The following is a 12927-nucleotide window of genomic DNA, read 5'->3' on the forward strand; positions in this document are numbered from 1 at the left end:
GACGGTGTAACGTTTACGTGTGAATGGCCACCTATTGTTGATTCGTTCTAGCGATGAACAAAAGCTGACACGATATGTGTTCATGCTATAGCCTACAATAACAACGAAAATTCAATTTGTTTGATTTGTGGCCTACAATGAAACAAATGTGTCGAAATACTAAAATTTTTTTAATTTCTACAATACAAAGAGTGCACGGTATTACCAATAGCTACCAACAAGTTATCCGATGTAAGGCACCTGTGAACAGTCGCAGGTAAGCGCAAATAGACCATCACTGAATTGCACCAGTTCAACACTGGCCACTTGTACCAGTTCTTTCGCGTCTATTTGGTACGCAAACAGTAAAAGCAAAAAAAAGAAGAAAATACAATACAAATTTTTACTATTTTTCTACGTTTTATAAATGAATACACAACAATAAAAAATGCTTTAAAGCATAGTTGCAATCGAATTCATAACAAAACGTATGCTTGCTGCCCATTTGCCTGGCGCCCGCGAAAAATCCCAATCAGAAAAACCTGAAAGGCCAACAGCGCCAGCACAAAATGGAAAGGTAGGTCAAAGAAGTGTGAGCTGAGCGCGCCCAGCGCGCATACAGCACCGTGTATAGAGTGTGTACATGCTCGAAACACACAAAAGTGTACGTCTGCTGTGTATTATTAGTGTTATTAAACATGTGAAAAATAGTGAAAATTTCAATTGGCCCATAACCTCAAAAGAGTTTTTTTTGGTTTTCGCTGCTGCTGTTATAATGTGAGAGCTATGTGTGTCCGTGTGTGTGTTTTGATATGTTTGTATGCGTATACATATACTATGTGTGTACGTGTGTTGTTGCTATATGTGTGAGAGTGTGTCCGAGTGGCGCGTTGTGAAGACGTCGACGTCGTCGACTGAAAGTGGTTGTGTCGTTTGTCGATGATAGAGGGGGGTAAGGCAGCGAGTAGCAGCAGCAGCGACAAGGTGAGAAGCGCGAACGTGAACGACAAGATCGAATGTGGAAAAACTACTTTAAAGTGGATTTTTAAAAAAGTGAAAAATTGAACACGGATATTTCCAATAGCCGCCAAAAACACCCATACATGGACACACGAAAAAAGGATAGCAAAGGACTTAGAAGCTTTCGCTGTCATATAAAAATCGAATCGAGTAACGTTCATGATGATGAAAAACACATGTAATTCGCGAGAAAGTAACACGCTGTCAGTTCGACCCAAAACATGTGAATGTGTAAACGTGTGTGTGTGTGAGTCCGATTGCGTGTAAATGTGTGTGTGTGAGAGAGTGTGTGGGGGGAAACGGAGACAACAACAGCAGCAGCAATTGGAACGTGGAACCTGTCGGCGCACGTAAAAACCAGAGCCAAAAATTCAAATTACATGCATTGGGCGCGTTTTCAAATGCATAATCGCCACTCAATAGTTTGTTGTTTTTTTGACTTCGACTTTTTATATAATTTATGCTAAACACTCGTTAGAGAGCCGCAGAACCTTTTTGGCCATAACAAAAGCCCGCAGCAGCCCAGTTTGAATGAATAATTTAAAAAAGATTTCGCAGTTAGTTTTTTGGGAATTCCTCACATATTTTTGCATACAGCAAAAAACCGAAATAACATGTAAAGAAGATGCCGCCAACTAATTCGCTCACAACACATTCACTTCAGCGCGCTCGCTCTCTCTCCGTTTGTTTGCGCTCTCTTGCAGAGTTGGGCAACATCAGAGAGAGAGCCAATGTGCATGTATGCATGTATGTGTGCGTGATCGTTTGACTGTAAATCGATAATTGCTGATTACAGTGCCATGTAATTTGAATATTGGCTTGAGTAAACTTGCGATAGTCACAGTTGTAACACAGGCCGAATCACAACATTGCTCATCTCTAATCTAACACTCACCAACTCGCTCTCACTCACTCTCTTTGCTTGTCTTGTCTTTTTCTTGCGCAGGCACTAGCAGCTACAGCAACAACAAGAGCAACGAGCAGCAGCAGCAGCAGAAACCACAACCAGGCCAGCCAGCATGTCGTGGCATTTGTGAGCAGAGCGCGCCAAAAAACTTGTCACGAAGTTTCTTGTTATTGAGCCTACGCCTAAACGCGCCTTTCTCCTTCCTCCACCTCCCCCAACATACACACACACACACACACACACACCGCCACACATACACAACTCTTGTCCCGCCCAATAGTTTATTGACGTCCAGGGCAGTCGATGATGCATATCAAGAGCCTGCCACACGCACATCAGGCCGCTGCGGCAATGAGCAATTGTGACATTGTCATTGTTGCCGCGCAACCGCAAACAACCAGCGCCAACAATAACAACAACGATACGGTCACACAGGCAAGCCATGCCAGCCATGTGGCAGCCGTCGCCCACGCCCAGCATCAGGCCCAGCAGCAACAACAACAGCAGCAGCAGCAACAACAACAGCAGCAGCAGCAGCAACAACATAACCAACAGCAACAACAACAGCCGCCCGCGCCCACAGAAATCGCTTTACCCTTTAACATGCATTTGACGGGCATCGCACAGGAGGCACACAATGCCGCTCAAGCGGCCGCCATGGCAGCTGCGCAGGCCGCGGCAGCGCAAGCCGCCGCAGCAGAGCAGCAACCTCAGTCCGCACAGGGAGCGCAGGCGGGACAGGCGCCATCAGCGCATACGCTGGCGCATCTGGTGGCCAATGCCACGCATAGTCCGCCGACACAATTAACCGGCGACGCATCGCACTATGTGACCAGCAATGGACACGGCGCGGCTGAGCATGCGTCGGGCGAGGGCAATGGCTCGAATAGCAGCAATGGAGGCGGCGGACGGGAGCAGGAGAAACCGTTTCATTGCACGGTGTGCGATCGACGCTTTCGACAATTGAGCACGCTGACCAATCACGTGAAGATCCATACCGGTGAGAAGCCCTACAAGTGCAACGTTTGTGATAAGACGTTCCGTCAATCGTCCACGCTGACGAATCATCTGAAGATTCATACGGGCGAAAAACCCTACAATTGCAACTATTGTCCCAAGCATTTCCGTCAGCTCAGCACATTGGCAAATCATGTGAAGATCCATACGGGTGAGAGTATAGACTTGACTTGTGTGTCTTTTGTTGAATTATGCAACTAATCCTAGCCTCCCTTGCAGGTGAAAAGCCGTTCGAGTGCGTCATATGCAAGAAACAATTCCGGCAATCCAGTACGCTCAACAATCACATAAAGATCCATGTCATGGACAAGGTCTACGTTCCTGTCAAGATCAAAACCGAGGAGGACGAGGGGTGACTAGGACGCATGGCGTTGGCGCAACATCATCATCTCCATCAGCAACAACAGCAGCAGCAACAACAACAGCAGCATCATCAACAGTCGTCAACGCCATCGCAGCAGCAACAACATCAGCAACAGCAGCAGCAACAGCACCACATCGAACATCAACGGGGAGTTACAATTACAACATTGCCATCAACAACGACAGTGGCCCAACACCAGCAGCAACAACAGCAGCAGCAATCACATCTGCAGCAAACGCAGCATGGCAATGGCACATCGCCGCATCATCATTTCAATGTGGCCGCTTTGGGTGATTTGTCCAGCGCCATGCAATTGGGTGCAGTGACAGCGGATGGTAATTTTGTGACCATGGGCGGCGTGGTTGTCGGACGCATACAGCATCCAAGAGGCGAGGAGCTTCAGCATTTGGGTGTCATCAAAATGGAATCGCCAACGAATGGCATTTCAGCGGCAGCAGCTGCTTCGCAACGCGATGGATGAGTCGATGAGCTGCTCCTCGAGTATATGCTCAAGGAGGCCAACGAAGCGAACGACGAAGATGATGATGATGATAATGGTGGCGATGAGCAAGATGTCGCGTATGTGGCGCTTGAGCAGCAGCAGCAACTACAACAACAACAGCAGCAGCAGCAACAACATCATCGTCGACGACGGCGACGAATCAATAAACATTGAATTGTCTTGTTCTGCTCATTTGTTGTTTGCTGCGCGCTTATTGTACTGTCTGTTGTTGTTCTCGTTGTTGGTGGTGTATACGCTTACGTTGTTGTTAGTTGTTTAATTGTAGCGAAACATTGTTGTTGTTGTTAAGGTTTAAATGTGACTAAGAAGTTCTTACCAAGATGAATTATCAGGTCTGAAAAAACTACTCGAAACTCTTTGTGTCTCACAACAGCAAAGCAGAAACGTCTGCTTCATGGAATATGTGTTAATGAGAGCATCATAGTTATAGTCTGATCAGACCTGAATGTATAGCAAAACGCTTCAATAGTAGCTAAACGAAAAGCATAAAAAAAAATTATACTATAATGATAAACCGTCGCCAACAGCACCTAGCGCTCCGAAATGGCCTCTTAGATGAGAATGATCATGATCTAAACACACACAGAAACTACTGAGTCGTCAATAGCCACAACCGCAACCACAAATCGACACAACATATATCAAAACAACAATTATAATCGAGGCAATAGATCCCAACATCTCTCCCCCCACAAAAATTTCCAAGCTCCTTAAAATACCTTTACAAGAAAAATAACTCTTTAATTGTAAGCGCAAACTAAACTCCCCAAGTAACAAAAATCATTTATTAAGCAAAAAGTCATTGCGTTTAAGTCAAAAGTGCAAAACTAAAAAAAAATTGTTTTTTAAATCATTTGTTATAAACATAATTTTCAATTTCAAATTGTTCTATTAGCATTTAACGTTTAAGCAAGATTGTTGTACAATTGTTCAGAGCGCTTTCATAGAATTCTGCTGACATAGTCGTTGCCCTAATTTCCTAAAGAAACATTTTTACAGATGAGAAGTTATTTTTTTTTAAAATCATTGTAAATGCCGCCATTATATTGATGAGACGCTGTTTGATTTGTTTTTTATATAATCAGTCCAACGGCGAGAGTTTTCACCAATTTAATTCGTTTTTAAAAACAACAAAAAAGTTAGTCTAATTATTTAAATATTGTTTTAAGCCTAGCTACCTATACCTACACACCCCGCTCTTCCCTTCCCACAAAAAACACCATATGCAACAGCAGCAACACAACTAAACAAATTTGTAATTACCTTAAGTGGCAGCAGAAGTAACCTAAATATTTACGTAGTCTACCAATACTGATACAGATACAGATATATAGAGAATATATATACTATACTATAGCAGTTAGTAGATCCTTTAGCTTGTACATTTTTTTGGCGGGCCCCTCACACCCGTGACGCGGGTCCTTAAAAGTGAGTTTTGTTAATTTTAATTAATTCTAATTTTAGTCGTTATAGTTTTATTATTTTACAAATTGGCACAATTTGGATAAACAACAAAAACGAGAAAGCAATTACTAAACAATGATGATCATGATGTTGATGATTTAGCTATCATTATTTTAATCTTAATACTATTTAGTTACTGGAGTAAAACACAAACTACGAGTTAAACTAATGCTAATCTTAATCACATTGTGCGATAGCAAAGCAACAAGTTCTGTACAAAGCCCAACTCCAATTTTGTATGTATAAAGTGTCAGACGGAGAAACAACAGCAAACAAAAAAATAAGAGAAAATATTATTTTCTAAAAATATAAATATTTGCCTATTTTATTATTATTTTTTTTTTAGTTTTCTGTATATTTTTGGTTTTGTGTTGGGTTTTGCCCGCGTCCCGTTTTAAACAATGTTTGAATTATTGCTAAAGTTCCTAAACACTTTTTGATAAACAATTTCAAAGCAAACACAGAATAGAAAACAAACAATTCCAATTGTATACGAAAGGATAATAGAAATGAACGACTCAAGATCGATGACAGAACGACGATATACATTAAAAACAAAAAAAAAAAATAGTACATATATACATATTGATAATAAATGTTGATAAATGTGTAGTGTTAACAAGAAAAAGGAAAAAAAGAGGAAAACCCATAAAAATAATTGTAGCAATTAAATGTAAAAGTGCAGCAAGATAAATATTCTAAATCACGCTTAAAATCGTTTTATAAAAACAAAGATTTGCCGCATTACATATTTTCATATGCAGTGAAATACAGGGTGCTTTGCTTTGTATAGGCTAAAGTGGAACATCAACAAAAACAAAAATACGAATAAAATTAATGTTAATATGGGATTTTTGAGAATTATACGAGACGAACTGAGTAGAAGATCATTTAGCTTAATACTTAAATTCAACAATTACCATTTAGTTACACCAATAATGTTATTTTGTTTTAATGATACTGCTATTCGATCAAAGCAAAATGTAAGCCTTTCTTACCACCTGATCTTGATTTGAATTCAGATCTAAATACAAAACGGCACCCGCTCCTCACCTCCCTTCCTGGTCCTTATATACTTATGTATATGTATATTTTTAATGAGAATAGGAGTCGTAGTGAGATTAGCTTTTAAGCGCCTAAATTAAATACTAGTTGTGTGTGTACAATTTGAATGTAAAACTGCAAAGAATTTAGACATAAAATGAACAAAGACAAGCAAGTAAACAGGAGAAACTAAGTTAAAAAATAAAATACAAAAAATTAATAATAATTATAATAAAATAGAACAGTACAGAGATAAAGCAAGATGCTTAAAAACAAATAATATACACGTATAAAATGAAATGGAACGACGCGATAATATTGTATAATTATACACAGAAGCTATATACTTATATATGTATATATACATATATACCATACATATATGTATGTGTATGTGCAGTAGATGTATTTATATGTAAATGTGTATGTAATTGTGTACTTAGTTACAAGCATAAATATTATATATATATTTGCAAAAGAGAAAAGAAATGCCACGAGACATACAAAAAATACAAAAACAATGCAATATGCAATCAATGAAGTTTTTATTTTGAAGAGAAAGCTTCACGTGTTTTGATTTTCAAATATCCGTTGGTCGCACAATCGATAAATTCTTATTGGAATCAGTTAACCCAATCGATAACAAATTTGCTTCAAATAAATGTAAAGTATTTTTTTATTATCTTTGGGTCAAGGGCACATTCGAAATATGTAATATTATTTATTTATTTACGCAATTATTGTCTTTAAACTTTTAAGTTACCATTTGTCCAAAACGTTATCGCTGTATGGTTCGTATCGTTTTGGCGCAGTAGGGCAACACTGCACCTTATAATTCTGTCATAATTGTGGTCACACTGGTCAGCTGTTTTAGCCTACCGCATTTCAATTTGCAAGTATTAAACAAAAAACATAAATAAATAAACTACAATGTTCCGTCTACAACAATCACAACCCGATCCCGCGGAGGAGGCAAAGCGCGTTGCGGCCGAGGTACGAATGAACTTCATCATGTTTGGTGTTCTCTGCGCAGCTATTCGACTAGGTAAGTGAATGAAGCAAAAACGTGCGCTGCTTATGTAAATACAGGTGTTTTTGTTAAATGCTAATTACTTTTTCCAATCAATAGCGCCGATTGTGCTGCAACAGTTGAAAAATGCTTAACTTTAAGACAACACACAAAATTGGAGCTATGACGAGGCGTAAACAAAGCAAATGTAGAGCTGATGAAGAACAACGTAAATAAAAGATGCATTTATTTAAGCGCACAGTCAATTTGCGACATAGATATCATTGTAATTTTGATTAATGTAAGCTTAAAAATGTTTTGCACATTGTACATAAATCGTTGAGATAAATAAATGCAATCAAAAACAAAAGCTTGCACATGTATCGACTTATCGAACCTATCGGCACTTAAATTGCAACGTTTCACAACACAATGCAAACGTCAACATGGCCAAGCGAAAAAGCCAAAGGAGAGCAAGCAAAAAAACCCAGTAACAACAAACACTGTATAAACAGTTGGCAGTAAACAGCAGACGTAGGCAGAGAGTGAGCTACAAAAAAAAGTAATGGAAACGTAATATTCGCTATCGAAGCAATTTATTAAGCTAACGTAGAGCTAGATAACGTAACAAAGCAAAAACAACAAAGAACCCCAAGAATTTAACAGCGCAGTATTCTGGCAAGTGAAACATATGGCATTACCACAACAACAATAATAGCGTCGATAAACTTATAGATAACGGAGTTAAAGAAAGACAGAAGAGAAAAAAAGTGTTTAGACGATTGTTAGTATTGTAATTGCAGCCAGCATCGCGCCCCATTCGGGCATGGTCTTTAGATAATGGTAGCGCCCAAATATGAACGCCTCAATACCGGCGACGGCAACAACGACAATGGCCACAATAGCGGCGTTGGCAGTGACGCCGATGACAACGATGACAACAACATTGAGGAAGTCGAACTGAAGTTAGAGCGCCGTCAGCTGTCGTCGTCGACGCATGCCAACTTTAAATACGCCAGAAGTGGCAGCAACAGCAACAACGACGCCGATAGCAGCAGCGGCAGCGTCAACGACGCCACGTCTACGTCCGCACAACATCATCATCATCCGCATCATTTGCACGAGGGAATGGCTCGCCATACGGATGCACGTTTTATGCAGATGGCCATCTCCACATTGGTCACTGTGCTACTCTATTTAACACTCTCCATCGCATTGACCTTCTATCAGACGGACATCATACGGGATCTGCCCATTCCACTGACCATTGTCACATATCATCTGCTCTTGAAATTTCTGCTCGCCGCCTTGATCCGCAACATCTACAAGATGCGTGTGGGCAAGACGCGTGTCCAGCTGGATTGGCGTGTTGCTGTCAGAAAAATGGCGCCAGCTGGCATCGCGAGCGGCATCGATATTGGCTTCTCCAACTGGGGCCTTCTCCTGGTGCCCATCTCTCTGTACACGATGACCAAATCCTCGACGATTGTCTTTATTTTGATTTTTGCCATACTGCTGGGATTGGAGCGCAAGGTGAGCATTCTAATTTCATTTATTTATCTGAGAACTGTTCAAAAAGATATTTTTAGGCATGAGTTTTACAAGTTTTTCGTCACTAAAATTAATTAAAAACTTTCTAGCATGTTCAATTCATAAATAATTTTTTTTCTAAGTGTGAGAATTTCTCTAGTTTAATTTTCATTTTTCATTAAAGTTACAATAAAAGTATAATTTTATTGTATTTTTAAAGCAAGTTTTCTCTATTTGCTTCTACAAGTAATACAATAAAATTATTGTAGAAATAAAAAAAATTGTGAATTTATCGTGTTTCTCGTTTGCTTTATCAATAGATAAGTTTCTACATTTATTATATTTGTTATTTGTTTTATTTATAATTATTAATTCCTATCTTTATTTGAACTTTTATGAACTTGATTCTTTTTTATGTTTTGCTCAACATATTGCACATTCTATCGTTTATCTTTTTGTGCTTGCAGAGTTGGACGCTGTTTCTGATTGTGGGTCTGATTGGACTCGGCCTCTTTATGTTCACCTACAAGTCGACACAGTTCAATGCCTTGGGTTTCATCTTTATACTTGTCGCTTCGCTGAGCAGCGGCGTTCGTTGGAGTTTCGCACAGTTCATCATGCAAAAGTCCAAGTTGGGTCTGCACAATCCCATCGATATGATCTTTCACATGCAGCCCTGGATGATTGCTGCACTCTTGCCGCTCGTATTTCTCATCGAAGGTTTGCAGTTTGCAACTGAAAATGTGTAAAGTTCTGTTTATTAATAACTATTTAATACTTTTCACACAGGTCCCAAGCTGCATCAGGGCATGCAGGATATTCATCATATGTCCGATTCGGACATCCTTTGGAACATTGCCAAGGTTACGTTGGGTGCTCTCATTGCCTTTCTCATGGAGGTCACCGAATTCCTCGTGCTCTGCAAAACATCCAGTCTCTCGCTCTCGATTGCCGGCATCTTCAAGGATATTTGCCAGCTCGCCTTGGCGGTGGCCTACAAAGGCGATCAACTGAGCTCCATCAATCTGGTTGGCCTTGGCGTCTGCTTGGCCGGCATCTGTTGTCACCTGTGGCACAAATACACAAGCATGGCAATGTTGAATAAACAACAGTTAGCTCTGCAGCTGGACAACGATGGCGAGGATATGTCCGCTGAATATGAGTTCAACAAAAGTAATTCCAGTGCAGGAGCGTCGGGTTCACATGCCACACTTAGTGTGCCACTGTTGGAGCAAACCGATTCGGATGACGATTCAGCGAATGATTCGGCAAATAAGCAAAGTGCATCCGATGTCATATTCGATGTATTAAAACGTCGCGAAGTGTCGCAGCGATGAGTTGTTGTGAGAAGAAACAAAAGAAACTGGCAGCCAGTCCCATGTGTGATTGTGTAGATGGTCAAGGATATAATCGATTCAGAATCAAAGCACCATCTCTCTCTCTGTAAATGTTGTAAATTCGAAACAAGCTTTCACTTAGTGCAGCAAAATTGATCTATTACCACATGCATTCTGATTATATCTGTATGTGTGTGTACATTAATAATTATCTCATGATGAGTCTGCTTAGTGCATCTATCTGCATATATCTGTATACACTTACCATACCATTCCCTTGCAGATCATATAACTATTGTATATAAATCGTATTCCAAATTGTTCACAACTTGTCCGTAATCGTTAATTGAAATGTGTTGCCATAAGAACAAATGTTCCATGAGCGTTTAGTTATTGAAATTCCAAATGCATTTAGTTTTATATAGTGTTTTTTTTTTAAATACGTATATCTGCAAGGGTATTTCATATTCGGTCTGCCGGAAATTACAATTTGTTGCCTTTCAAAATGAATGATTTATATTTTTTTGTAATTATTATATATTCAAATTTGTTCCTAGCTAAATAATGTAATAGTATATGGATTTAGTTGTAATTGACATTGTTGATTGGACATATTATGTGCATATTATTTTCATAGAAATTTAGTTTAGTTTTTAGTAAACAAAAAAGAAATGAAAGCAACTGAAATGAATTCCAACTTTATACAATTCCTAACCAAATTGGCATCTAAAACACACACAATTTGTATTAATGCAAAGCGTTTTCGTAAAGACTCTTTTTACTTAAAGTGTATTTAACTATTCTAAACTTCAGGGTTCTAAATAAAAATGTAAATGTATTTAAAATTATAATAACTACAGTGTACTATATGATATCTTCTAGTCGTTGCTAGTTTTGGAAACTTTTAATTGCCATGGTTAATGGCAATCGTTACAGTCATGAAGCATAACACAAAAAAGTAAGTTAATTACAATATTGAGTTGCAGTTTCACCTTCTCAACCTTGCAGCCATGTTGCACCGCAGTTGGCTCTACATTTCGTTGTTCTCTGTATTTGTGATAATTATTTTGCTGTCACGCATCCGACGCCAATCAACGTTGATCATTGCCAGTGACGAGCAGCATTTCATTGCAGTGCTTAATAGAATATTAATACCACGTTGGCCGGGCAGTTCCGGACACACAAGAGTCCGGGAATTCCTTGTGAATCAGTTGAATCAATTGGGATTTACAGTGTTCCAAGATGCAATTACAGATCCCTTTCCACTGACGAATGTCTTGGGAATAAGTAATCCACTAGCAGAACGTTTTTTATTGCTGAGTTGTCACTATGACACAAAGTACTTGGAGTCTGGGGAGTTCTTTGTGAGTGCTACCGATGCAGGAGTTTCGTGTGCTTTGCTCCTTAACATGGCTAAGAAATTGACTGCCTTGCCTGACATCGATCTCCTCAAGCGTCGGGATATTGGATTGGTGGTGAGTTGACAGCTGAAATTAGTAGGTACTGTAAGCAAACAAATTCAAAATTATTTCTTAAATGCTTAAAATAAGTTTAGAAGTCGAACTTAATTTCAATCGAAAAATGCTCCTAAAAATCATTTAATTAATATTTCACAAAGAAACGTAATTACAGAAATACACAAGTTTTTTATTACATAAAATAAGTAGTAAGTAAATAAATAAAAAGTTTGTAATTATAAGTAAAATAATAAGTACTGTTTTTGTTAGCTCAAAGTTAATGACACTCTTGACTGTTACTTTCATTAATTTTAGCTGGCTTTCTTTGATGGCCACGATTCCGCAGAGGGAATCAACGATGCTACTTATCCACTGTTTGGCTCCCAGAACTTTGTCGATAACAAAATCTTGCCATTGGAGAGCATAGTAAGTGTATTATAACATTAAGCAATTTACCCAAGAATAATTCAAACAAAATTCGTAGAATGTGGTCATAACTTTAAACATGATTGGCGCACCAAATCATATTTATATGAGCAAGTACGAGCGGACTTATATTTTGCATGAGATGATGGCAAACATTGAGCAGAAGCTGCGTCAATCGGGACAGCTTATCAAATGTCCGCAGCTATTCTATAAGCTTAAGTCCCATGATACTGACATGTATGACGACCACTATCCTTTCTTGAATGCGAGTACGTTCTTATATTGATTTTACAACTTACTGAATTTATGATTAATTAATTTATTTATAGGTGTACCCGTGATGCATGTAGTTCCTCACACTTATCCAGATGTATGGCTTCAGGATGACGACAATATTCAGAATCTACATTGGCCGAGTGTACACAATGTGAATGCTATTCTTACCCGTTTTATTTACGAATATATTCAAGGCTATGATGACAGTCTATAGTCTATTTCGATAATAAAATTTAAATTACTTTGCGCCGATTGTTTTGTATTTCGAATCGACATCGATATCCATGTTTAAGTTATCAGAAATTAAATGCGATACATTGGAAATGCAGCATTAACAATGCCGGCTACCTTCAGTATGACCACTCGGAGCACATGCTAGAGTATACTGAGATAATAAAATATTGAAGTGTGGTATATTTGAAAATATTTCTTGTTTTTATGATTATAATCAACTCTACAGGTAATTTTGATTAAAAAAAAATGTTAAAAATGTTAAGTTTAGCTTTGAATACATATATCTTACAATCACCAAAGTAAAAAGTAAAAATAAAGTGGCCAATTTTAAAATTCAACA

General features: G+C 38.7%; 4 protein-coding genes across 4 annotated transcripts; all 4 read left to right on the forward strand.

Moving 5' to 3' along the window:
* Window positions 1-130: 130 nt before the first annotated feature.
* Window positions 131-5602, forward strand: LOC132791647 (adult enhancer factor 1). Its single transcript, XM_060800660.1, is given in 3 exon segments — window positions 131-256; window positions 1946-3074; window positions 3143-5602. Coding segments are annotated over 2 exon segments (1491 nt in total). The 5' UTR covers window positions 131-256; window positions 1946-2209; the 3' UTR covers window positions 3769-5602.
* A 1553-nt stretch (window positions 5603-7155) lies between these two features.
* Window positions 7156-7706, forward strand: LOC132791650 (uncharacterized). Its single transcript, XM_060800663.1, has 2 exons — window positions 7156-7363; window positions 7448-7706. Exons 1-2 carry the CDS (start codon window positions 7249-7251, stop codon window positions 7480-7482), a joined length of 150 nt encoding a protein of 49 aa, XP_060656646.1. The 5' UTR covers window positions 7156-7248; the 3' UTR covers window positions 7483-7706.
* A 107-nt stretch (window positions 7707-7813) lies between these two features.
* Window positions 7814-10440, forward strand: LOC132791646 (solute carrier family 35 member C2). The gene is made up of 4 exons (XM_060800658.1): window positions 7814-8005; window positions 8063-8860; window positions 9325-9577; window positions 9647-10440. Exons 2-4 carry the CDS (start codon window positions 8168-8170, stop codon window positions 10192-10194), a joined length of 1494 nt encoding a protein of 497 aa, XP_060656641.1. The 5' UTR covers window positions 7814-8005; window positions 8063-8167; the 3' UTR covers window positions 10195-10440.
* A 723-nt stretch (window positions 10441-11163) lies between these two features.
* On the forward strand, window positions 11164-12599 carry LOC132791648 (glutaminyl-peptide cyclotransferase-like). Its single transcript, XM_060800661.1, has 4 exons — window positions 11164-11669; window positions 11967-12077; window positions 12136-12346; window positions 12407-12599. Exons 1-4 carry the CDS (start codon window positions 11205-11207, stop codon window positions 12565-12567), a joined length of 948 nt encoding a protein of 315 aa, XP_060656644.1. The 5' UTR covers window positions 11164-11204; the 3' UTR covers window positions 12568-12599.
* The last annotated feature ends 328 nt before the right edge of the window (window positions 12600-12927 follow it).

The sequence above is a fragment of the Drosophila nasuta genome, chromosome 3 (genome assembly GCF_023558535.2).
Source record: "Drosophila nasuta strain 15112-1781.00 chromosome 3, ASM2355853v1, whole genome shotgun sequence".
In the NCBI taxonomy this organism is placed as follows: domain Eukaryota; kingdom Metazoa; phylum Arthropoda; class Insecta; order Diptera; family Drosophilidae; genus Drosophila; species Drosophila nasuta.

Bases quoted from the DNA above. Each gene is read 5' to 3' on its own strand.
- LOC132791650 (XM_060800663.1), top strand. From the start codon at position 7,249: ATGTTCCGTCTACAACAATCACAACCCGATCCCGCGGAGGAGGCAAAG. The intron at 7,364-7,447 runs GTAAGTGAATGA...TCCAATCAATAG, and splicing joins CTGCGCAGCTATTCGACTAG to CGCCGATTGTGCTGCAACAG.
- LOC132791646 (XM_060800658.1), top strand. From the start codon at position 8,168: ATGGTAGCGCCCAAATATGAACGCCTCAATACCGGCGACGGCAACAAC. The intron at 8,861-9,324 runs GTGAGCATTCTA...TTGTGCTTGCAG, and splicing joins TGCTGGGATTGGAGCGCAAG to AGTTGGACGCTGTTTCTGAT. The intron at 9,578-9,646 runs GTTTGCAGTTTG...CTTTTCACACAG, and splicing joins GCTCGTATTTCTCATCGAAG to GTCCCAAGCTGCATCAGGGC.
- LOC132791648 (XM_060800661.1), top strand. From the start codon at position 11,205: ATGTTGCACCGCAGTTGGCTCTACATTTCGTTGTTCTCTGTATTTGTG. The intron at 12,078-12,135 runs GTAAGTGTATTA...CAAAATTCGTAG, and splicing joins TCTTGCCATTGGAGAGCATA to AATGTGGTCATAACTTTAAA. The intron at 12,347-12,406 runs GTACGTTCTTAT...ATTTATTTATAG, and splicing joins CTATCCTTTCTTGAATGCGA to GTGTACCCGTGATGCATGTA.